This window comes from Gossypium hirsutum, chromosome D08 (assembly GCF_007990345.1).
Source record: "Gossypium hirsutum isolate 1008001.06 chromosome D08, Gossypium_hirsutum_v2.1, whole genome shotgun sequence".
NCBI classification, from domain to species: Eukaryota; Viridiplantae; Streptophyta; class Magnoliopsida; order Malvales; family Malvaceae; genus Gossypium; species Gossypium hirsutum.
Window position 1 is genome coordinate 63,832,732 of NC_053444.1, and position 26,282 is coordinate 63,859,013.

At 35.5% G+C, this 26,282-nt stretch overlaps 3 protein-coding genes across 4 annotated transcripts; all 3 read left to right on the forward strand.

The window, feature by feature from the left end:
- The first annotated feature begins 4,931 nt into the window (after positions 1–4,931).
- LOC107933750 (mitogen-activated protein kinase kinase kinase 18) lies at positions 4,932–6,525 on the forward strand. The gene has a single exon (XM_016866035.2). The coding sequence runs from the start codon at positions 5,023–5,025 to the stop codon at positions 6,508–6,510; it is 1,488 nt and encodes a 495-aa protein (XP_016721524.1). The 5' UTR covers positions 4,932–5,022; the 3' UTR covers positions 6,511–6,525.
- A 2,953-nt stretch (positions 6,526–9,478) lies between these two features.
- LOC107948269 (ran-binding protein 1 homolog a) lies at positions 9,479–12,207 on the forward strand. The gene is made up of 4 exons (XM_016882765.2): positions 9,479–9,792; positions 9,898–10,049; positions 10,137–10,262; positions 11,621–12,207. The coding sequence occupies exons 1-4, from the start codon at positions 9,494–9,496 to the stop codon at positions 11,857–11,859; spliced, it is 816 nt and encodes a 271-aa protein (XP_016738254.1). The 5' UTR covers positions 9,479–9,493; the 3' UTR covers positions 11,860–12,207.
- Positions 12,208–21,635: 9,428 nt separating this feature from the next.
- On the forward strand, positions 21,636–25,813 carry LOC107933748 (potassium transporter 1). Of its 2 annotated transcripts, none has more exons than XM_041098809.1 (9): positions 21,636–21,896; positions 22,572–22,815; positions 23,002–23,265; positions 23,468–23,518; positions 23,611–23,871; positions 23,947–23,999; positions 24,122–24,236; positions 24,320–24,574; positions 24,664–25,813. In XM_041098809.1, exons 1-9 carry the CDS (start codon positions 21,852–21,854, stop codon positions 25,659–25,661), a joined length of 2,286 nt encoding a protein of 761 aa, XP_040954743.1. In that variant the 5' UTR covers positions 21,636–21,851; the 3' UTR covers positions 25,662–25,813. The 2 variants fall into 2 exon arrangements, with proteins under 2 accessions (XP_040954743.1, XP_016721523.2); XM_016866034.2 differs by having other exon boundaries at positions 23,020–23,265.
- The last annotated feature ends 469 nt before the right edge of the window (positions 25,814–26,282 follow it).

A 26,282-nucleotide genomic window follows, 5' to 3' on the forward strand; every position in this document is an offset into this window, starting at 1 on the left:
TTGAGCGTTTCAAAGAGATTCAAGCATTTATGAATCATGCACTCTGTTCTATATGCATTCCCTGATAAGCCTTGTATTTTGTTCATGCATGCTGTGGGGATACTATGCATATTGAAATTGGATATTCAGTTCTTTGTCAGAGAGTTTCAGATTTTGGTTCTAAACCTTTGAAAGAGGCTAAACAAGGACATTTCTTTTTTGGAAGTGGTCAAATAAGAACCAATTAGGACCAAGTTTTATTGTAATTATGTTGTATTTTTAGCTATAATGTGTCAAAAAATAACCATGCTGTATGCATTGAGAACACTCGGGGCTTGGCTAAACCTATTCAAGTCCGATAGCCGCCTGGCTAGAGAATTACTGCTTTTTAAGAGGCATATCAAAATTTCAAGCTTATAAGAAGGTTGATGGTCAAGCTTGCTACCATTAAGGCAAAACCCTACTTCCTAAGCCGGGACTCTACTTCTTGTCCTTGTTCATGCTTGTGATTTCATCTTCAATTATTATTATTATTATTATTATTATTATTATTATTATTATTACAAGAGTCACATGTAAACATTGGGAGTACGGCGAAGTAGAGGGAACCATTGTCCCCAATGGATGACATGGTCCATCGATCCTTTTTCTTCAGCCCCATGGAAGTCTCAACATTTCGCAAACTCGTGTCGGAATGCCTTCGTAAGTGTTCAACATTTGAGCTATTGATTGCTTGTTTATGGCGATGTTGAACCATCACAATATCTTTAGGAAGAGGTACATAGTATATGTATGGTAAACATGAATTTCAGGTTTAATCCTCCATTATCTTTAGTAAACTTAAATGTTGTTTATAGGCGTATAACAATCACCTCTCTATAACAGGTAAAATTTTGATAGATAAATGAGGCTATTATAGAAAGAATTAATTGTATATGATGAGAATGTTAGCAGTTGTAAAGAAATATTGAAAGAGAAACACTTGTAGAGAAAACGAGAAAAGTTATAAAATCACTTACTAACTTTTAACGCTTAAATTGTTTTACATAAAAATGCTACCCTTTTTTATTGACCAACTCAACATTTTATATTGACCAAACTTATTTTCCTCAACCAAACACAACAAAAATAAAAATGAAAACATTTTCCATAGAATAAAAAATGTGAATCAAAACAGTCCCACCGTTAAAAATGCATTCATTTAAAATAAGGGTAAACTACCAAAATAGTCACTTTTGTTTGCCTTAGGTTACATTTTAGTCACTTATGTTTGAAATGTTACGTTTTAGTCACTTACGTTAACGTGTTGTAACATTTTAGTCACTGAGTAGTTAATTGTCGACAATGGTGTAACGATAAGTTGATGTGGCACATTAAATCATCATTTCAAATGAAATTTTTAGGTTAAATTCTACAATTGGTCCCTATATTTTTTCATTTTCAACAATTTAAAAATTTTCTTTTATGTTCTTCTAACTTTTTTTTTCCATTCTCTTATGCTTCTCCCTCTATTTTCCTCCCTTCTTCATTTCTTTTAACATAGCTTTTCTATGCTTTCCATTTGTAACTAGTCCACAAGCTCGCCTCACTCGAAAAAATTAAATTGTTCAAAAAAATAAAACATAAAATAACTATGTTGAAAGAAATGGAGAAGGGAGGAAAACAAAGGGAGAAACATAAGAGACTGAAAAAGAAAGAAAGTTAAAAAAAATAAAAGAAAAAATTAAATTGCTCCAAACAAAAAAATATGGGGACCGATTGTATAAATTAACCTAAAATTTTTGTTTAAAATGATGATTTAACGTGCCACATCAGTTTACTGTTACACCGTTAACAAAAACTAACGGCTCAGTGATTAAAATGTTACAACGTGATAACATAAGTAACTAAAACATAACATTTCAAACATAAGTGACTAAAATGTAACCTGTGCCAAACAAAAGTGACTATTTTTGTAGTTTACCCTTAAAATAATAAATTTACTATTATTAGTAAAACCCAAATAAATCAATTTACAAATTAAAATAAATTATTAAATAATTACGCATGTGACATTTTATATGTTTAAGTTGAAGGTAATATATTTTATATTTTAAAATAATGAAAATCCATCGATTAAAAAATTAATTAAATATTAAACACGTAAAATCACGTGCAACACATCTAACATTAGAAACTAGTATCAATACTTGATTTAATGTCTCAAAATTAAAATACAAAAATTATTTTGTCTTTATAATGATTTATTTCAGGCCTAAAATTGTGATGTGTGTGCTTACCATCATGGTAATATCAGAGAATGGCGAGAGATGGTAAAACTTAGTATAATTATAGGAAAGCCCTTTAACATGAAAACTCTAGAACATGGTTTGGTTTTAACAAAGTGCAATCGATATCCATGTGGAATAAAATGGAAGGTTCTTAATCAAGTTCAACAGCATAATGAGATTGCCACGACCGTTGACCCGAACACATGTGAAATGAAGTTATCGAGTCGTTGGTCAGCTCATAATAACGGTGGTTGACAACAATGACCACCCAGTTGATTGTGGTGTGGGACAAGTAGCAGGCGCGTGCCCACAAATAAGCAATAGAACAATATAAAACGTCATAGCTTACGAAGATTTGCGAGATGAATCTACATGGATATGGGTTCAGTGAACAATACCCTTTTTACCTGACGACAACTATGTATATTCATTTTGACAATTGCTTTCCCTTCATTAATTAGCATTTAAGATTAAAGATGGAACTTTCAAATACAAACACGACAGCACCCACACTTGGCAAATTCCCCCAAATATTTCAACCACAAAGGCTGTCTTTCTTTGCGAGCCAAGTGGAAATGTTCTCTCCTTTCTCTTTTCCCATAAAAGAATTAAACACAATTTGCTTCCATTCCTTCGTTTTAGCCCATTCAAGGTTTAGTGGACAACAATATGTTTCGTTTCTTTTTCCCATCTTTCCCTTGTAGTAAGGAAATTGTTGTAGCTTATCCAATTCCAAGACCTTGTTAAGGTGATTATAGTGGGAATATTGCTTTGCTGCTCCCTTTGTATTTTAATAAGCAAAAGCATTGCATTCGGGCATCTCCTTATCCATGATTTGTAATAGTCTTTCAAATATAAATCAATACAGGCATGGCCTTTCACTAACGTGGAACAGTGAGCAAAACAATATTAACATTTGGAAGGGACAGAAGTTATAATTGTACCATTCAAGCAGGGTGTGAAAGGGGCTATACCCCTGTATTTAGTCCTAAGAGACCATGTGTCTAACCATGATTAGCCTTCAGTTTTTGTTACAAATACTTGAAATATAATGGGAAATCATAAAATCTTATCCTAATCCAACTTGAAACGTGATCAATCCAAGAAATAAAACCAAGTAGCTACGGTCCAAAAAGCTCTCATCGACTTCAGGGACCCCCTCTTATTAAAATGCTGCAATTTGTAATTTAAGGAAGTTAGGGAGTGTCAAACATCGGTACTCTTTGAGTACATGGAAGGGTGTCCACCAAAATACGTATCTTTCACAAGATTCGATTGGATGTTGTCATTACAATCATTTTTTAAATTTATTTTTATAATTAATTGTGATTCAAAGGGAGAATGGTGGTGCACGTCAACAAACTTTCAAACTCAAAAACTCTTCACTGCCAAGGCCAGACAAACACAACACACAAGCAACGTGGGGTGAGAGATTTAGACAGCTGTAGATGGGATCGGATCTGTCTTGCCAAAACACAGCCTTAAGTTCTTTGGTGTTTGCGACGTGGACCTACCATTTCCCGCCAGGTATGCTAATAATGGTTACGCCCCGGATTGAAACACCAGTCTCCAAACCGAACTCAACCCTCTTGTCCTTTTGTTTGACTCCATCTTAATCTAGTGGACTTTGCCTCTTGGCCACCAACTTGGCACCTCTTCACTATTTTTTAATCCCCTACATCACAACCACGTGTTGCTTCATCCATCCCCTTTAATCATTTTGGGAGTAAGGTGATCATGGGAGATCGTCAGCTTTGTGCTTACTAAACTATACTTTTTTTTTCAGACAATTTTCATTTTGGCTTTTAAATTTTTTTATCGCTTTGGTTTCAATTACTTTTTATTACTTTGGTTACCTATTTTTAAATTTTAATCAAATTGTTTTTTTAATAATTTATCAACATTAATCTGACAAACATTTTATACGTTCTTTATAAAAAATACGTAAAGGCAAGATTATAAAAAAAGTTTAAAATTTTCATAAATTTTTTAAAAAAAATTCATGTCTAGAGGGCAACACTCTTCTATTCTACATTATAAAATTTTCTGTATTAACAATGTTGGCAATTTTCTTTTGCCAAAATAACGTCGGCAATTTAATCACGTGAAATAAAATAAAACAAGATATGAATTAACAATGCATCAGATATGAAATAATTCATAACATTATTTTCCGTATCTTATTTCATATCATGTGATTAATCAAGTACAAATATTTTAAATCTAAGAAAATCCCTTTTAATTTAAGGTACTCAATAACAGATGTCTAAAGCTAATATTCTAGAGGAGCGGGGGGAACTATTTGGGACGCGTTCTAGTGAATGAGTGGTTTTGGAAATATTCTATTTAGCTCACCAAAATTTTTGCTTTTCCACGAACCCTCTAAGCTATTACCATGACATGTCAACCACATGTTTCATAACACCAAACTAACATCAACCAATCAATGCCCAGAACAAACCTTGCAAGTAACATACCCTAAATCAACGGCTGAGATCTATTCCACATGGCCTCTCCCATATAAAATCACCCTCCCTCCTGCCTCCACCTTCCCACTCCCTTTTACGTCAATAAAAAAATAAAATAAAACTCGTGACATAATTATTAAACCGTTTTCCGTATTATCCATTTCTAAATTCCACGTAATATTAAATATAATTATTAAAATATATACCTTCTTACGCATCCTTAAATACCCATTTGGGTCCTCGAAAAACACACACCTAAAAACATACAGGAAAAAGAAAAACAGTTTTTTTTTTCAAGTTCAGAGATGGAGAAACAGAGCAACTCCAAGAAACCTTCTTGGGTTAGGGGGAAATGCTTAGGCAAAGGTGCCTTTGGTACTGTGAGCTTGGCGATCCACCGATCAGACGGTGCTGTTTTCGCTGTTAAGTCTGTGGATTTAGCAACGGGTGTTCCCAGCCAATTGGATTCTTTGGAGAATGAAATTAGAATCCTCCGTTCCCTTTCCTCTCCTTACGTTGTTGAGTATCTCGGCGATGATGTGACGAAGAATGAAACCTCGGCGGCGGCTTTCCGGAATCTTCACGTGGAGTACATGCAAGGTGGCACCGTCTCTGACGTGGCGATCGTCAAACAACGGTTGGCTGACTTGGACGAGAGGGTTTTGCGGTGGCACACGCGGTGCTTGTTATCGGCTCTGAAGTACATGCACGGCCAAGGCATTGTACACTGCGATGTGAAAGGGAAAAATGTTTTGGTTGGACAGGATTTCAGCTCCGTAAAGCTCGCGGATTTCGGCTCGGCTATTGAAATTGTAAAGGAAAGCAGGGGTGACAGGTGTGGGACCGTGATCACGCCACGTGGAAGTCCTCTCTGGATGGCTCCGGAGGTTATTCGCGGTGAGTATCAAGGACCGGAGAGTGATGTTTGGTCCCTAGGCTGCACCGTCATCGAGATGGTAACCGGAAAGCCAGCTTGGGAGGATCAGGGTCTCAAGTCATTGACTCGAATCGCCAACTCGGACGAATTGCCTCGGTTACCGGCTGAGTTATCTGAACTCGGTAAGGATTTCGTTGAGAAGTGTTTGATAAGGGATCGAACACAAAGATGGAGCTGCGATCAGCTGCTACAACATCCCTTTGTAGCATCGGCTTCAGCACCGAGTGAAATCGGAGAATCATCTCCACGTTGCGTGCTCGATTTCAGCAGCTCGGATTTCGAAGAGGATGAAAATACGGGGAATTTCGAAACTTGGGCGAGGGAGAGGATAAGTAAATTAGCTACAGAAGAAGGGGTAGTTTGGGAATCGGATGGATGGGTGGCGGTAAGAAGTTACGCGCGTGAATCAGGTGTGAATTGTGAGGAAGGCTTAAGTACGGAATATCCGGAGTTGATGAGAATAATGAAGGAAATGATTGAAGGGACAAATTTGGGAACTGCCGATTGCTCTGATGGCACTCATTCAATGGAGTGGCAGTGTAGTAATTACAAGCAATCGAAAAGGTCAAAATGGTCGCGTGGTGAGTTACGGTGCGGTGGGTGGAGATGCGAGTGCTCGACTGGTTCGAGCTGTCTGTATGGGTCACAAAAGATGGAGTTAGCGGTGGGGAAAGGACAGTTGAGAATCTACATGTTTTGTAATTTATTATTACAACTATTTTTCTGTAATTTAAGAATATTCAAATATATTTTATTGGTGTTTTTTAATTACTCTTTTTTATTTACTATATTCTTTACCTTTTCTTCTCAGCCTCAAAATTCCCCCAGTCATCACAAGAATATACTTGGTTATTAATGAAACATTCTGGAAATTTAAAAAAGTCACTAAGTTCAAAATTTTTAAGGTATTGATGGAACTAAAAATTTGTGTTAAAAAATAAATGAAGTTAAAATTTAAGGATTTAGCTGTTTGCCACTAACGTGAATAATGGCACCAACTTTTTGAGCAATTTAAAGGGTGGCGCAAACAGTTGGTTTAATAGGGTGTAAAAATGCGCGGACTGGATAATAGAGTTGAACACACAAATTGCGTTGCGGGATGATGTTTCTATTTATCAAAGTGCAAAATCAGCTTAAATGTCATTTCCATTTTACACGCTAAGATTTGGTTCACAGGAAACCATTCTAATAATATATGGTTGAAATTAACAAAAAGCAGAGGAAACAGCCAGAAGTAGTTGGAAATTGAACACGAGGGTGATGATTGTCTCGTAAATTCCAGGTGGATAGCTACCAAGTCATTGCAGCAGTTTCTGGAAGTTAAGATGTTTGGTCCCTTAGAATATCATGCTTTTGTCAACAAATGTAATGGAAAACTTCAAGCAAGAAATGCCAACAAATTCATCTGTCTCCATTGTAAAGTACGATGTTAGATTTGGTTCGCTGTCCATTTTTGAAGCTTCCCACGAATTTGCTGCTCTGTGACTTTCCTTTGGCCGCGTGGTCCAGTATTGGAAGCTTCAGTGTGGTTGTAAAGTTAAAAAAGGGGCACATTCACATTACATGCATGTTGGTTTACACGCATTTGGATGAAGAAAAATGGCAATAAGATGCTACAACTGTTTTCCATGTGAAGAAGAAAGTGGTAACATTTTGTGACAAATTAGTGTATGAACTAAGGAACCTTCTTAAATAGTCGGATGTGGTTGTCTAAGTTTACCACATTCACGCTGAGATGTACATTACTTCCAATGACTCTATGTTCTCCACAAACATTCAATTTGACCTTATTCTAGGGTTGAGTTCTATATTTTATATTTAATGGATGACAATTAATCTGGGGTGGACAAAAGTCTAATCAATTTGATTCATCTAATTAGTTTCGATAGTTATGAAATTAAGTCTTAATCAATTATATTGTATATTATTTTTGATTTCTTTAATTATATTTATAATATTTAGATATAATATAAAATAAAAATAAAAACTTAAATCAACAAATAGTCATAATTGAAATGACAAAATTATTATATATTCACACAAAAAATCAACGTTTTAAGTCCTAGTGACCCCTTTTTCAAATTTGTAATGATAAAAAATATATATTTATATTATATTTCTCATATTTAAAAGAAAAAATAAAATCATAAGGATTAATGTAACCTTTTGTCAATAACTAAGAAAATTGTTAAATATTTAAGTTTAAAGGCCAAAGCATTAACATTGTGACAAGAAAAGAAAGATTATATGAAACTAAGATACCAAGTCAGCTCATTTAATGTCATTTCATCTTTTTTTTTTCATGTCATCGACACATCATTTTATTGAAATTTTTAATACAAAATTTGTATAATTAACTAAAATTTTCCTGCCACTTCCCAATCCTAATTGAAAATTGTGTACCTTATTCAACGCTAATCACCAATACTACAATTCATGAAAAAGAAGAAGAAGATGAGATGGTATTAATGATTTGTAAGAGATACGAGCTGATTTGGTATCCTAGTTTCATATAATCTAAAAAGTTGGTTTGTCACCCTCAACCAATTAGATATTATTAACACATGTTATATCATGTGTATTTTTTCCTATGTGGAAATATTAAAAATTATATTGCTTTTCTCAAATATCAAATGGATAAATATCAAAACTACACATGAACTTTGATTTGTTGTGTGACACTTATTTCATGCAATTTTATACATGAAATTTTACTTTGATTTAATTTTTTACAAACCTCTAGCAACATTATCTATGTAGCACTAGTTTATATTTATATATTACGCACACAAACAATTATATTAATCCGTTATGAAAATAAGTAGATATATTTATTTCTTTAAATGTAGACAACTGAATCAAAATCAAAGTTTAATGTGTACATTTGAACCAAAAATAAAGTTCCGTGTATATAATTACACCAAATCAAAGTTCATATATCGAATTGCATATTGAAAACAAAATTCATTTGTAATTTTGATATTCATCCCTCTATAATATTAACTTTAAGGATTTAAAAATTCCTCAAACTTTTTCAAAAAAATCAATTTACCATTTTTTCACCTATTGCACCATTCACTTGGAAAATTACAATCAAATCCCTTTAACTATTAACGATAATAGTTGACTTTTTTTGTTGGTTGTTTTTGTCATGTGTCATGTTTAGGTTGCACCACGTGGCATTATAACATTTTTTTCTCTTTAAATTCCTTGTTAAAAAAGGTTATTAGAATGTAAAAAAATTATCAAACATTATTAAGTTTTAATAATTTTTATAACTTTGTAATATTTTTTACAATTCTTATAAAATATTGTAATTTTTTAAAAAAATTAAAAGAAAAAAATATCATATATGTCACCTCGCATAATTCTAACCTAACACATGAAAAAAAACCAACAAAAAATCAATGAAAAGATTAGTGAGGTGTATTTTCCATAAGTTAAAAGGTGCAATTAAGCGTAAAATAGAGTAAAGACATAATTGAAATTTCGAAACCGTTTCGATCAAAATTAAATTAAGTGTGATTTAAGTTCGAGTCGTTCTAGAGTTTTGCCCTTTCTTGTAATTAAAAAACAAAAAACAAAACATTTTAAGATGCATGTGTTCCTAAATCGCTTGTGCATACCAAAAGGAACGGTTTACGGGAATTCATAAATGTAATTGGACCCAATTATTTTAATTCATCAGTATTTGCAAGCCTTTAGACCCAGAGAAGGCTTTCATTGATAAGACTAAAATATTGGGCCATTTGCCTTAGGGTTGAGATTTTCACTTTAAAAATTAGGGCTCCACCTACCCAAGCCCAATTTCTCAAAAGAAACTAAAAACCAGCCTACACATGACAGTTACTACTACTGTAAACCTCGACTCTCTGCTCTGCGTAAACCTCACGCCTCCTCCCTCATTGTATAAGAAAACCCTAAACCCCAATACATCTTCCCCTGCCGAACCATCCAAACGCCTCACTCTCCACAAATCAAATATGGCAAGCAAAGAGCCCGATCACGAGCACAGAGAAGACGATGACGCACCCGCCGCCGATGATGAAGACACCGGTGCTCAAGTTGCCCCTATCGTCAGGCTTGAGGAAGTCGCCGTTACCACCGGCGAGGAAGAAGAAGATGCCATACTCGAACTGTACGTATACTTTTTCTTTTTTATTTTCCCCATTCATTTTCTTATTCTATTTTGGAATAATCTTGGAATTCGAATGGTTTGAATTGTATATTATATTTTTATCAGGAAGTCGAAACTGTACCGATTTGATAAAGACGGGAATCAATGGAAAGAGAGAGGCGCTGGTACTGTGAAGCTGTTGAAGCACAAAAAGACTGGAAAAGTTCGCCTTGTTATGAGGCAATCTAAGACTCTCAAGATCTGCGCCAATCATTATGGTTCGTTATCTTCTTTCTTTTTCTCATCCTCAATTCTGTTTTTTTTTATAAATTCGTGATTTTATGAAAGTAAACAATATTCTGCAGTGTTGGCAACGATGACGGTGCAGGAGCACGCAGGAAACGACAAATCGTGCCTATGGCACGCTTCTGACTTTGCTGATGATGAACTGAAAGATGAACTTTTCTGCATTCGTTTTGCGTCAGTGGAAAGTAAGTAAAAAAAATTTTAATTAACTTTTCTGTCATGTATCTGCTAAATTGAAATTGGATCAATATTGTTTCAATTCTTTATTTAGACTAAGATCTGGACCTGCACATTAGGGTTTAATAATTCAATTAACATAATGTTATAGAGTTGAGCTTTGAGCTTTTCTACTAGCAGTTTCATTGTGACTTCTAATATTTTACCTAATTTTGGTTTTGTTCTTAACTGTGTTAATGCTTGATTGAACACAGTTCAAAGGTTTTTGGTTTAATTCTAAGCTGTTGGGATCAAAATTGTGATCATTCTACTTGACCTTGTATCGGTCTAAAATAAGCAGTTACTGTAAAAAAAAAAAGACTGCATTACGAATTTCTGGTAAGGATTGGCATACTGCTTTCACCTTTTATTAAGACAGTCAAAACATATGAGGCGGATTGTTGTTGATTTTGCATCTAATAACGCCATGCATCTGTGTTAGGAACTTATGATATTTAAAAGAAGCTATTGTATATGGTTTTTTTGTGCTTATTAATGGCTGCAATAATTTATTGAAATTTACCTTTTGTTTCTTTATGAGCACTTCTACGTCTTTAGTGGTTAGTGGAAAAAGTGCAGTTGATATAATATGCGGAGAAGTAAGAAATATCAGTAATAATAAGATAACTTTACACCTATATGTAGAGTAATGTTATAGGCCTGTTTCTTAAAGTTTAAGTGAACTTCAGTTTTTCACCTTTTGCTGAGGTGGCTGAAGTTGACTTGAATTATACCTTAAAAGGAATTTTTGGATTGAGTTAGTAGTATCTTTGTGTGTGTATGATATTTCTTTACTTGGAAACTAATAAGATGGTGCGACATTGCATTCTTTTATAATGATTATAAGGTGTCATTTAAATAAGATAGGTTCCCTTGGATTTCCAGTTGATGAACTTCAAAATTAACTGTTTATGCTTGTGTAAAAGAAATGTGCTCTAAGTATTTGTTGTTTTAATTTCTATTCCTGAATACTTTGTTTATTCATGAATATTTGTTTCCTTGAGCTGATTCTTAAGTCATTTAGGCAGAGGTTATAGAAATGGTTACATGTATGATTTGAGATCTGGATATAATAGCCATACTTGAGAGCTTGATATGTGGTGATAAATGTTTAGAGAAGAGTAGTTGGCTTTATTATTTCTTCCCTTTTAGCAACAATAAAAATGTGTTTTACGAGAGTAACAGGAACAGTTAAACTTAGAGATTGGTTTGGGTTGTAGTTGGCTGCATTTGTTTGTTATTTCCCTTTGTTGACAATTCTTGCGTCTTTGGTAATAAGATCCTTTTGGTCCTTACTGAGTGTTTTTGTTTTCATTCTTAAATTTAGATTGCAAAAGCTTCATGGAAACGTTCCGAGAAGTTGCTGAATCACAAAAATCAACAGAGGAAAATAAAGAGGCATCTGCTGCAGCTGGTCTACTTGAGAAGTTGAGTGTTGAGGAAAAGGAAGCCAAGGATAAAGTGGAAGAGAAGGATGTTAAAGCAAAGGAAGAAACGGAAACAAAGGAGGATACAAAAAAAGTAGATGATAGTGAGAAGAAAGATGGGGAGCCAGCATCAACTTAAAAAAAGGGGTTGGGTTGTGTTTGTTTTCTGTGCCATATGCTTTTTGGGATATATGGTGAGATTAGTCACCTCCCATGTCTTGCATATTCATCTCCTGCAGAGGAAACTAGATGGGTCAGTATGTTTATAAGCTGGAATGGTTTGAGTTCCTTTGCGTGTCATTAGGTGTGAGTGTTGAGGTTTGTTCAAACACCGAGTCATGTTTACATACATTGCATGTTGTTGAGAGTTTTTTTCGCGGTTTTGAGTATTGTGAGGGAGAGTTGCATTCAACCGGGTTTTTCCCAGTATTATTATTATCTCCAAATTGTCTAAATTGCTTATTATTGATAGACAAGTTTTTCTTTATTTTTTAAATTTAGATTTCTTTATATGAAATTCGTAACCTTGTTTGTGCGCAAGAAATTTGGATTGCCTGACCCAGAAAGAATTGGCTAAAAGGCGGATGCTAGTTTAGGTGACCCGTATACGATGGGATCTTTTAAGCTGAGTGTGATCCTTCTGGCTCTATATCATGTCTACTGGGTGGTAGTAAGTAGTAAGGCATAAATATTTTACTTATTGACGGGGTGGCAATAGATTATTCACTAGTTTCTCGAGTAGAGGTGTTCATGGGCTGGGTTGAGTTTGAGTTGGGTTAAATTAAAAATTTAGGGTTTGGCTTGGCTTGAAAAATGGGCTTAAAATTTTGTCTAAGCTTGACCCAAGTAAAAATGATAAAACTAGGGCATTACCCGGTTTGCTCGTATTAATTTTTATATTATTTTTATATATTTTTTAACAAATTGAAAATAAATTTTAAAAAATTTGTTGACTTAAATAACAATAAGATAAATATAATTTAACAAGCAAATGCCTCTAAAATAACAACAAAATTAACAAATGCCTTTAAAATAATAACAAAATTAATAATAAAATAAGTTTTATACAATATCCAAATAATAATAACAAAATAGTAGCAACATAATAGTAAAATGGTAGTAAAATAGGGAGAAAACATCAAGAAAATAACATTCAAAAAAAGAAAAAGAAAAAAGGAAGAGCATATTTTTTTGTCCTTTAGTTAATTCAGGTCGGGCTGGGCTTGGGCCAAAAATGTCTTACCCTAGGCTCGGCTCGTTTTCTAAACAGGCATTATTTTTTTGTCGAAGCCCATTTTTTGGGCCTATATTTTTGCCTAAACCCTCCTACATTTCGAGCGAGCCTTCTGGCCGGGCTAGGTGGCCTGACCCATGATTAGGCCTAGTTTCAAGTTCACCCCTCTGTTAATACTACTTTCTACCCCACATCTAACGTATTTTGTGTAAATTGTAGATTTAATATTTATATTTTAATTTGATCCTTTTGTCTTTGCACTTTTCATATTTTGAAATTTTAGTGTTGACCTAATCTAAAATTTAAATCTTTTTGATTAAATTATATCATTAGTTATGTATTATGCGTGAAGTTATAGGTTTAGTCCATGTTCACCAATTAAATCATTTTTAGTGGTTATATTTTTTGAATTTCAAAATTTTAGCCTTAATGTGAACAATAATTGTTAAATCTATTAATTAATTTTTTGTGAATAATATGTGAATAAAAAATAGACATAGCATTATATTAAAATATTAAATTTTCAATATCTAAAAATACAGGATTGAAAATAAACAAATCAAAGTATAGATACTAGATTCATTAACTTATGAAAATTACATGGTCTAATACAAGAATTTGACCATATATATAGCCATCTGCCTTGTTTAGCGCTTGAAGTTTGAATGTACAGGATTTTTGGTATGGGCATTGGCAATGGTCAGACCTAAACCCAAATTCTTTGATGGTAAAAGGAAAAAAAGGGTCCAAACCCATAATCATATTGGAAATTGGGAATGGGTTTGGAGTTTTCTTAAAGAAATGAAGGGGGGGGGGGACAAAAAATGAAAGAGCTAGGTCACATTAAATGAGTGATATGGATGTCAGACCTAACACATCTATTTCTATCCTCTCTCCCTCAAATACCAACATCTGCTATTCTACCTTATAAAATTCCAATTTCTCCTCCCCTCGTGCAATGTACTAAAACTGAACTTGACAATCATTCATTGTACGGCGGGTGCTGGACTTGGTCTTGGATAATATAATTTTATATTCTGTGCTGGATATGTAGCAATAGAATCAAAGGGTAGAGTGATTTGGTTGTTAAGGTTGATAAACCATACATCCAATATCTATCTTAGTCCTTTAATCATCCAATTTTCTAAATTTTCTTTTCTTTGTGCCTCAGTCACTATTTTCAAAACCAATCATTTTAATGTTTTAGTGTAAGCTAATGATTTTCATGAGAATAGACAGATGGGGGATTTGGTTGTTGTGATGGATGTATCTAATATCTTAGTTCCTAACTAATAATGCAGCTGTTGGTGTGAATCATTATCCAATTATTTCGCCCATCATGGAAATGGAAACTTTAACAAAGCTATGACCTTTGACTTTGGCACGAAAGAAAGAGAAAAATAAGTGTTATGATAAGTCATATACATGGTCATCTTGTACTCAATCAGCAGCCTATGGTCTTATCAGTTTGCAACTTGTTTGAAACTTGCTCTCTCATAAAATCATAATTGAACCACCAAAACAGGGAGGTCGGCCATTATTAGAATATACCCATACCCCATACCTTGCCCATACCTTTCCCATACCTACCCATACTTTGGAAAGGTCAAAGTTATGGGCACCAAATATTTTATTTAGTGTTGGGCATGGGAAAATAGCAATTTTTGGTCCCTAAGTGAATAGTGACTTTGCAAGGTGGCCCTTGAATCTCAACTATAAATAGGCCAACCATTGCTCATTCTCATCATCCCACATTTGCCATTCTCTACTTAAGGCATTGTTCTCTCTCCCTATTTGTAAAGTTTCACTTGTATTTTTGGAGTGAAATATATTTGGTAGTGTCCGAGGACGTAGGCAAGATTTGCCGAACCTCGTTAAAATTCTGGTGTTCTTTACTATTTATTGTTCATATTTTGTGAATTTGATTGTAGTGATTTATTGTGCTATTAAATTACGATAGAGGGATATTCTGGCTAGGAAAGACTTGGTACTTAAGTGATCCTCGTGATCCACCTCTCTTTCCTGGGAATTGAACTTAGTGTGATTTTTTAGTACAATAATTCTACTCTTTCACACGCTTCCGCGCAACAATTGGTATCAGAGCCAGATTCGTACTTGGGAAATACGACCGTTTACGGTACTATTCACGTATACGGCACTATTCACGTATACGGCACTATTCACATATACGGTACTGTTCACGTATACAGTAGTTGGGATTGAGGAGAAAAATGGCAGCAACATCGTCATCAGCAAGGACTACTGTGACAAATGCAAAATTTGAAGTAGAGAAATTTGACGGTACCAATAATTTTGGTATGTGGCAATGTGAGATCCTGGATGTCTTATGTCAGCAAGAGCTAGATATAGCCCTTGAAGAAAAACCTGACAATATGGATGGCAAGGAGTGGGCCAAGATCAATAGACAGGCGTGTGGTACAATCCGCCTATGTTTGGCCAAAGAGCAGAAGTACTCTGTCATGAGGGAGACATCAGCGAAGAAGTTATGGGATACACTGGAAGAAAAGTTTCTAACGAAAAGTCTTGAAAATAGGCTTTATATGAAAAAGAAACTTTATCGATTCACGTATGCACCCGGTATGTCGATGAATGACCATGTGAACTCATTCAATAAAATTTTAGCAGACTTGCTAAATTTGGATGAGAAATTTGAAGATGAAGACAAGGCATTATTGTTGTTGAATTCCCTTCCTGATGAATATGATCATCTTACCACCACATTGCTTCATGGGAAAGATTCAATCACATTTGATGCAGTCTGTAGTGCGTTGTATAGATCTGAGACTCGAAAGAAAGATAAAAGAGATCACAGAGATACAACTGCAGAAGTCTTAACAGTAAGAGGTCGTTCACACAGCAGCAAACCTGGTAGAAGGGGTAAGTCCAAAGGGAGACCCGCCAAAGATGAATGTGCCTTTTGTCGTGAGAAAGGGCATTGGAAAAAGAATTGTCCTAAGTTACAAAAGGGCAAGTCTATTTCTAATGCATGTGTAGCGGAGCATGATGAGAAGTCAGACTTTAGCTTGGTTGGCATGGCAATGGCATGTCAAACGGATGAGTGGATATTGGATTCGGGATGTACTTACCATATGTGTCCTAATAAGGACTGGTTTTCTAGTCTTGAAGAACTAGAAGGTGGAGTTGTTTTTATGGGCAATGATAGTGCCTGTAAGACAATGGGTGTAGGTACAATCAAATTGAAGAACCATGACGGCTCAATCCAAGTTCTGACAGATGTTCGCTATGTACCCAGCTTGAAGAAAAATCTCATCTCATTAGGGGCCCTAGAATCTAAAGGGCTCACAATCACTTTGAGAGATGGATTACTAAAGGTAATAGCTGGGGTATTGACGGTGATGAAAGGCACTAGAAGAAATAACTTGTACTATTTAAATGGAAGTACAGTTATTGGATCAACATCAACAGCTTCTGCGAAAGATGCAGATTCAGAAGCTACCAGGTTATGGCATAGGCGATTGGGACATGCTGGTGAAAAAGCTTTGCAGACTTTGGCGAAGCAAGGCTTGTTGAAAGGTGCAAATTCTTGCAAATTGGAATTTTGTGAACATTGTGTTCTGGGCAAGCAGACGAGGGTAAAATTTGGTTCAGCAATTCACAATACGAAAGGAATTCTGGACTATGTTCACAGTGATGTGTGGGGACCTACCAAAGTGGCTTCTTTGGGAGGTATGCACTATTTTGTCACTTTTCTTGATGATTATTCAAGAAAAGTATGGGTGTATCTAATGAAAAGAAAAAATGAAGTTTTGAATGCATTTCTGAAGTGGAAGAAGATGGTGGAGACTCAGACAGGTCGAAAGGTCAAACGACTTCGATCAGATAATGGTACTGAGTACAAAAACGATCCATTTCTACAAGTATGCCAAGATGAGGGCATTGTGCGACACTTCACTGTTCGGGATACACCACAGCAAAATGGGGTGGCAGAACGCATAAATCGGACTATACTGGAGAAAGTTCGATGTGTGTTGTCCAATGCTGGATTGGGCAAGGAATTTTGGGCTGAGGCAGTTACATATGCGTGCCATCTAATTAACCGATTACCATCAGCTGCAATAAATGGAAAAACTCCTATGGAGATGTGGACTGGTAAACCTGCTACTGATTATGATTCTTTACATGTTTTTGGTTCCACTGCATATTATCATGTAAAAGAATCTAAGTTAGACCCAAGAGCAAAGAAAGCATTATTCATGGGTATAACTGGTGGTGTAAAAGGATACCGTCTCTGGTGTCCTGATACAAGGAAGATTGTTTTCAGTAGAGATGTAACTTTTGATGAATCAACCATGATGAAGAACGAGGATTCACAAAAGGATGACAAAACCAGTAGTACTTTGCAGCAGGTGGAGTTTGAAAAGGTTAATGATGATCCAGCTAATATTGAAAGAACAAATGATGAAGAAGTTTCGACCCAAGAACTTCTACAGCAACAAGATTCAATTGCATATAGGAGGCCAAGAAGAGAGATTCGTAAGCCTGCTCGCTTTGACGATATGGTGGCCTATGCACTTCCAATTGTAGATGATGATGTTCCTTCCACTTACACAGAAGCAATAAGTAACTCTGATGGTGTAAAGTGGAAGCAAGCTATGAATGAAGAAATGCAGTCTCTTCATAAAAATAGGACTTGGGAGTTGGTGAGACTGCCCAAAGGAAAGAAGGCAATTGGATGCAAATGGGTATATGCAAAGAAGGAAGGATTTCCTGGTAAAAATGAAATTCGATACAAGGCTAGATTGGTAGCAAAGGGTTACGCTCAGAAAGAAGGAATAGACTACAATGAAGTGTTTTCTCCAGTTGTGAAGCATTCGTCTATTCGGATTTTGCTAGCCTTGGTTGCGCAATATGATCTTGAACTAGTTCAGCTTGATGTGAAGACCGCGTTTTTACACGGTGATTTGGAAGAGGAAATCTATATGACTCAGCCAGATGGATTCAAGGTTGCTGGAAAAGAAAATTGGGTTTGCAAACTGACAAAGTCGCTTTATGGATTGAAGCAATCTCCGAGGCAGTGGTACAAGCGATTTGATCAGTTCATGAAAGGGCAAAGGTACACAAGAAGTAAATTTGATCATTGCGTGTATTTTCAGAAGCTACAAGAAGGAACTTTCATATACTTGCTCTTATATGTTGATGATATGCTAATAGCATCTAAGAGCAAAGTTGAGATTGAAAGATTGAAGACTCAACTGAATCTCGAGTTTGAGATGAAAGATCTAGGAGAAGCTAAAAAGATTCTCGGCATGGAAATATGTAGAGATAGAGCTCATGGCAGAGTTAGCTTGTCTCAGAAGCAGTATTTGAAGAAAGTACTACAGCAGTTTGGTATGAACGAGCAGACCAAACCTGTAAGTACCCCGTTGGCTTCTCATTTCAAGCTTTCTGCACAACTATCTCCTTCGACGAATACGGAACAAGAATACATGTTGCAAGTTCCGTATTCTAATGCAGTGGGTAGCTTGATGTATGCAATGGTGTGTACAAGACCCGACATTTCACAGGCAGTTAGTATAGTGAGCAGGTATATGCATAATCTTGGAAAAGGACATTGGCAAGCTGTGAAATGGATTCTACGGTATATTCAGAAGACCGTGGATGTTGGATTACTGTTCAAGCAGGATAATACACTTGGTAAAGGTGTTATTGGGTACGTTGATTCTGACTATGCCGGTGATTTGGACAAGCGAAGATCAACCACCGGTTATGTGTTTACACTTGCTGGAGGACCAATAAGTTGGAAGTCTACACTACAGTCTACAGTTGCATTGTCAACCACAGAAGCCGAGTACATGGCTGTAACAGAGGCTGTAAAGGAGGCTGTTTGGTTACAAGGTATGGCTAAAACCTTGGGGTTGGTTCAGGAGCATATTAACGTGTATTGTGATAGTCAAAGTGCTATTCATTTAGCAAAGAATCAAGTCTATCATGCACGTACAAAACATATCGACGTACGATTCCATTTTGTGCGGGAAATTATTGAAGAGGGGAAAATTTGTCTTCAGAAGATCAAGACTGCAGATAATCCCGCAGATATGATGACCAAGGTGGTAACAGCAACCAAGTTCGAACATTGTTTGAACTTGATTAATATCCTGCAAGTTTAACAGTTGAAGAAGGCACTATCAAGTATTGTTGTCAAAAGCAGAAAGAATTGTGTGAAGATAAGATTATCCTAATCAAATCTTCAAGGTGGAGATTATTAGAATATACCCATACCCCATACCTTGCCCATACCTTTCCCATACCTACCCATACTTTGGAAAGGTCAAAGTTATGGGCACCAAATATTTTATTTAGTGTTGGGCATGGGAAAATAGCAATTTTTGGTCCCTAAGTGAATAGTGACTTTGCAAGGTGGCCCTTGAATCTCAACTATAAATAGGCCAACCATTGCTCATTCTCATCATCCCACATTTGCCATTCTCTACTTAAGGCATTGTTCTCTCTCCCTATTTGTAAAGTTTCACTTGTATTTTTGGAGTGAAATATATTTGGTAGTGTCCGAGGACGTAGGCAAGATTTGCCGAACCTCGTTAAAATTCTGGTGTTCTTTACTATTTATTGTTCATATTTTGTGAATTTGATTGTAGTGATTTATTGTGCTATTAAATTACGATAGAGGGATATTCTGGCTAGGAAAGACTTGGTACTTAAGTGATCCTCGTGATCCACCTCTCTTTCCTGGGAATTGAACTTAGTGTGATTTTTTAGTACAATAATTCTACTCTTTCACACGCTTCCGCGCAACAGCCATTGAATTCCCTCCTCCAACTCACCAACTTTTATACCATATTCTCTTCAATCAACCCATGTGTTTTTTCTCTTCACATACAAAAAACACTCCACTTCGGGTTCACTCCCATCCCATTAGTTGATAAAGAATGTTTAAAATTAGTGGTGTTTTGGCATCTTGCAGAAAATGCAAAGGATGCCCAAATAGCTTTTGTGTCAGTTTGAGATGGCTTTTCAATTTCTAAATACTAAATGAAGAAACTAAAGGGAAAAAAAAAGAAAAAGAGACAAATTATCTCAGTTTTGAAGGGGAAAGGAAATATCGTGTTTGTGTCTAGAAAGATTCAAAGTAACCCAAGGGAAGAGGGGACCCCATAAGCTAAAGCAAACAAACAAATACTCCAAATAGTCCTTTAACATTCACTACACTTGGTCAATTTAATAGATAGCAGCTCATATTTCCTCACCTATTTGATTACTCCTTTTTTTTTTTTAATGTTCTTTCATATCCAATAGTTACATTAGGTCTTGATTAAATTCAGAGTTAAATCGAGTTAGATTTCTAAACAAAAGATAAAGTTCCATTATTACTACTTTCTTTATCCACAATATTTGAACTTAAAACTTCAAACAGAGGATAATGAGTTTCTTACTATTTCACCTGACATTTGATCATCTATAGCCTGAATTTATTGAAAAAAATATCGCCTGCCCTACTAGTCTGAATCAAATCAGCTGGCTATTTTGTCAATAAACATAGCCATAGGGGACAGTTTTGATGGTTACTTCACCATGTTTATAATCTTTGGATTCTGACCTGCAATTCCAGGTGCCCCTTTATTTTAATTACTATGCAAAACAAACAAAAAATTTTCCATTGGTCTATCTATTGTTTTATTTATATGTACTTATTTTTTTTTCATTGGCCAAATTGAGAAGACTGAAAAACACTGTTATGGATAATTGGAATCAGCATTTTTTTCTGATCATGACACAATCAAGTTCTTTCCTTAGCCAACTCTTCCACTGTTGTGCAGTTTTCAGATTTTTGAACTTAAAATAGTATTTGTTAAAATATTCACAAGTTTCTTAAGGTTTGACTTGAGTGACCTTTTAGTTTTAAAGGTTTAACCTATTCTTAACCAAAATTAAATCCAGTAGCAAGCAATATGTTTATGTCCATCGTTTTAGTTTAACTGGAGGCTAATATTTTATACATGAAAGTTTCATGACAACTTGACTAGGTAATTTTTTAGATTATGATGCCAGAGTATAAGATTTATGCTTATCTAAGGGTCATGCTATTCCAAAAAGATGCTGAAACTGAACATGTGAAAAAAAAAACCAGATAAAAAAAGAATATCATGATTTTTTTTCCCATTCTGGGAATTTGATTACTTGGTTTAAGCAATATATTATATCCTCATGAACAAAGAGATGGTGTTAAACATGCTATTTAAGGTCTAATTATATTCTATCATTTATTGGTCGACCACAAAATTTAAAACCAAATTTGGGAGCAGTAAATTTTCACTTTTCTCTCTCTAATGTTTCCTTTTAATTATGATTGGTTGGTGTTGGAGACAGCTTTGAAATAAATGAAGCCAGTTATCAGCATGAACAAAGAATCTTGTACTAAAAAAACATTAGTTGTTTATTCTATAAATTTCATGTTGGGGGGTCATTTCTTGATTGTTTAAAAAGTTAAAACTATGCCAAAAAGAATTTAGCCAAACAGTAAATTGATGAGATGGTAAGGAAAAAACAATTGCAGGAAACTGTCAATGATTCCCTGTAAAAGATACAGGGAGTGTGATATTGTATCTTAAGATTCTGGTATATAATTGTATATATTATATATTATTTTTTGTGATTATTATTAGTACAAATTTCAAAGCTTAGACTGCAACTAGTAGACCTATAAAATAGTAAGTGAGATAAAAGAGCATTGAATGCATTTTGCAACTTCTTTGGACGCACACAGCACTTGCCTCTTTCATTACTTACTGCTTACTTCCTACATTCTCTCTAATTCTCTTCCGCTTTAAATTCTCTTTCTCAAAGGGTTTGCTTCTCTTCCAATTCCTTCTCCTCTTCACTCACTTAATCTTGCCAAAGTCATGAATCCTTCAGAAGAGTTTTTAGAACAAGGAATATCTCAACAGGTAGAACCTTCTTTCTTTGCACCATGGCTTACTGCCATTCATAGTTCACCCTTAAGTCTTTTTCTTATCCAAAATGGATAAGGAAATGTGATGCAGTCATTTTCTATTCAGTTTCTTTTGTCTCTCTCCCTGTGTTCTGCTGTTAATTTCTAATGGATGAGATTTTTAAAATTTTCCTTTCATGGATGAGTAAAATGTTTATTATAAGATAAAGTGTGGGTTTTGAAATTAGGATATGTAATGGAAGAACAACAGTTATTTACCCATTAACAGGCTCTTTAATGGTTTCTGGTTAAAATTTGTCCCTAAGCTTTGAGTGAAATTTTGGTTTTCAAGCAGAGACTTGAGTAGCTCTCTGGGATGTTTTATGTCAGCCTTCCAATCAAATGAGAACTAGGGAAGAGTGAACTTTTTCCTGAAATTTATGCATTTAGCATTCAGCTTCATAGATTGAATATGGTGGATACAAGGTAGAGAAACTTAACCTCAAAAAAGATTGCTATGGATTATTAAACTAAGCTGCTTAGGTAGAATAAAGTTTTGAACTTTATAGAGTCCCCCAGTTTCAATAACCCTGCTCATCTCACTTTATCTTTTCTACTCATTTTGGTGCGTTATTATCACAGCATTGAATATGTTGAAACATTGATATATAGTTTTGGTTTTGTGGGTCAGAATTTGAGGAAGGCTTCATGCATGACGGTGGCAACTTTAGCTTATCAAAGTCTTGGGGTTGTATATGGTGACCTCAGCACCTCTCCTCTCTATGTTTACAAGACCACCTTCTCAGGGAAGCTGAGCCTTCATGAGAATGATGAGGAGATTTATGGCGTCTTTTCCTTCATCTTCTGGACTTTTACTCTCATTGCTCTCTTTAAATATACTTTGATTGTCATGTCAGCGGATGATAATGGTGAAGGTCAGCTTTCTTCTTTCTTACAATTTGAATAATTGATTACCAATGGAAATGATTGAGTTTTGTCCCTCAAGTTTCCCAAGTGATAATATAGATTCCATGTAGATTTTAATGCTACCTATAGTATGCTACAGATACATTTTACTCCATTAGAAACAACAAAAGTAAGGCAGCTATCATATTTTCAAGGTTTCATTTGCTACTTAGGTGGTACATTTGCGTTGTATTCTCTGCTGTGCCGACATGCGAGGCTAAGCATTCTACCTAATCAACAAGCCACAGATGAAAAGTTGTCTGCATATGCAACACATGGATCCGTGGAGACATGGCAGAGCTCTGCTCTCAAGTCATTCTTTGAGAAACACCCTAGATTTCGTACTGGCTTGTTCATTTTGGTTCTTCTTGGGACCTGTATGGCAATAGGCGATGGGGTACTTACACCTACAATATCAGGTAGCCGAGGTGTTGTTTAGCCACTTTATCTCAACTATAAATCTACTTCATCAGTCTTGCACCTTCTAAAACCTGAATCTGTGATTCCAACTTCTGCAGCAGCATACTGTATTCTACCAAATTATTTGAAATTTCACTCTTATCATTTCTTACTTCTTATATGGATACTCTTACATGGATTTGTTTGCATTCCTTCTTTCAGTTCTTTCAGCAGTTTCAGGAGTCAGACTTAAGATCACAGCACTGCATGAGAGTACGTCCTGCCTCTTACTTTGTTTAAAATTTTTTTATTTTGTAAAAACGATTACAATCTCTTAATGTTCATGTTATTCGCTTTTCTTCCAGATTATGTTGTTTTGATCTCATGCGTCATCATTGTGGGGCTGTTCTCACTTCAGCATCACGGAACGAACAGAGTTGCTTTCATGTTTGCTCCGATTGTCACAGCATGGCTTCTGTGCATTAGCAGTATTGGTATATATAACATATTTAGATGGAATCCACACATATTTCATGCACTTTCTCCAGTTTACATGTTGAAGTTCCTTAAGAGGACAGGCATAGAAGGATGGATCTCATTAGGAGGAGTGGTTCTCTCAATCACAGGTAATTGCTATGGTTTACTTACTTCAAAACCGAATCCTTGAAAGCTGTAACAAACATCTATTCGAATTGGCTCAGGTGTGGAGACAATGTTTGCTGATTTGGGCCATTTCTCTTCACTGTCAATAAGGGTAAACTTTAAACTTTTAGTTGATAAACCAGGCTCCATCTGTTAGTTAATCAGCATGGCTTGTTCTAGCTTCCTTCAAACTTAATCTAATGAGATCTAGCACCTATATAATTAACATCCCAGGTAGCTTTCTCATTTTTGGTATATCCCTGCTTGGTTCTTGCATATATGGGAGAGGCTGCTTTCCTCTCAAAACACCATAAAGATATCCAGAGAAGCTTTTATAAAGCCATACCAGGCAAGAGCTAAGACAAGTACGCAATTGAGACCATCATGCTTTGCTTGCCATAATAATGTCTTTTAATTCTTTTTTCCATGCAGAAGCTGTTTTTTGGCCAGTGTTCATTGTGGCAACTTTTGCTGCTGTTGTTGGAAGTCAAGCTGTAATATCAGCTACGTTCTCCATTATAAGCCAGTGTTGTGCATTGAATTGCTTCCCCTTCGTGAAAATCATTCATACTTCGAGTAAAATATATGGGCAGATATATATCCCAGAGGTCAATTGGATATTAATGTGTCTTTGTTTAGCTGTGACAATAGGATTGAGAGACACCAACATGATGGGTCATGCATATGGTATTCACAGATTATATGCATACAATATTGTTCATTCATCTTAGATCATTGTGCACAAATGAACTTGGATTGTTTTGATCGGTGTGTAGGTCTGGCAGTCACTACAGTTATGTTTGTGACAACCTGCTTGATGGCATTGGTGATGATAATCGTTTGGAAGCAAAGGATAGCTATTGCAGTTGCATTCTTAGTGATTTTTGGATCGATGGAACTGCTTTACATCTCGGCATCTGTTTACAAGATCCCAGAAGGGGGTTGGATTCCTCTAGCACTCTCTTTCATTTTTATGGCTATAATGTATATATGGAACTATGGAACGACTAAGAAGCACGAATTTGATGTGGAGAACAAGGTATCGATGAATAGGATCGTGTGTTTAGGCCCTAGCCTTGGCATGGTAAGGGTCCCTGGGATTGGTCTTATTTACACTAATCTGGTATCCGGGGTCCCTGCAGTTTTTGGACACTTTGTCACAAACTTACCTGCATTCCATCAGGTGCTGGTTTTTGTTTGTGTCAAATCTATACAAGTTCCATACATTAGCGAAAAAGACCGGTTGATGATTAGTAGGGTAGGTCCAAAGGAGTACTGCATGTTCCGGTGCATCGTCAGGTACGGTTACAAAGATCTGCAGCAAGAAAACTACGATTTTGAGAACCGATTGGTGTCGGGAATAGTACAGTTTGTGGAAGCAGAAGAAGATACTACTTTGAAAACAACTTTTATATCATCATGTGGAAGAGAGGTAGGGAACATGGATATTGAAAAATTTGATGCACAAAACCAGGATCATAGTTTCACAAATTCAAAGTCAAGTGATATTTTGGAGACAAAAATCTGGAAGGGGCATGGAGGAGGGGCTCCCCTTAAAGATGAGTCACTGCATATACTGAGAGCCAAAGAATCAGGGGTTGCATTTATACTAGGCCATTCATATGCAAAGGCAAAGAAATCATCTTCCATAGTGAAGAAATTTGCCATAAATGTGGTATACTCTTTTCTGAGCAAGAATTGCAGGGAACCTGATGTGGTATTGAATGTGCCTCATACTTCTTTGCTAGAAGTAGGTATGATCTATCATGTCTAACTCTAACTCCAATTATCTCAATCATAAGAGAAATGTAAATTATACAAAGGGAAAGAGGGTCCCTTAAATTTACATATGATGTGTATACAAAGAGACGGGGCACAAAATAACTTCTAATTCTAACAGGAGGCTATCGTACACGTTAAGAACCACTTGACATGAAAATCCCTTCAATGGTTTTTTGTTTTCTTGCTATGTTAGCAATAATCTGATATCATCATATTCCAAATCAAAATCACAAGGTGAATATATATATATGATATATACATGTCTACTAGTTTCGGTGTGAAGTGGTTCTCGTTGGATTTTAATATAATATAAATATTAGTAAATACTAAATGACAATAAACAACAAAATACTAAAAAAAATAAATGGATTGTTGTCCTATACCCTATAAGTGGAATAAAAAAAACTAAGTGGTATAATAAAACAATTAAAAAAAGACATTTGATGTAATCTTAGACCTGGGATGGTGAAAGAGTGGAATCTATCAGAATATTGTGGTTTGAATAACGAAATTAAGAGCAAGGGATTCAAGCTGCTGCACTGGAGAGAATCTTATTTAACAAGTTGTGGAACCAAAAATCCAATTCAAGGGGATCAAATCACGAAATAATTTA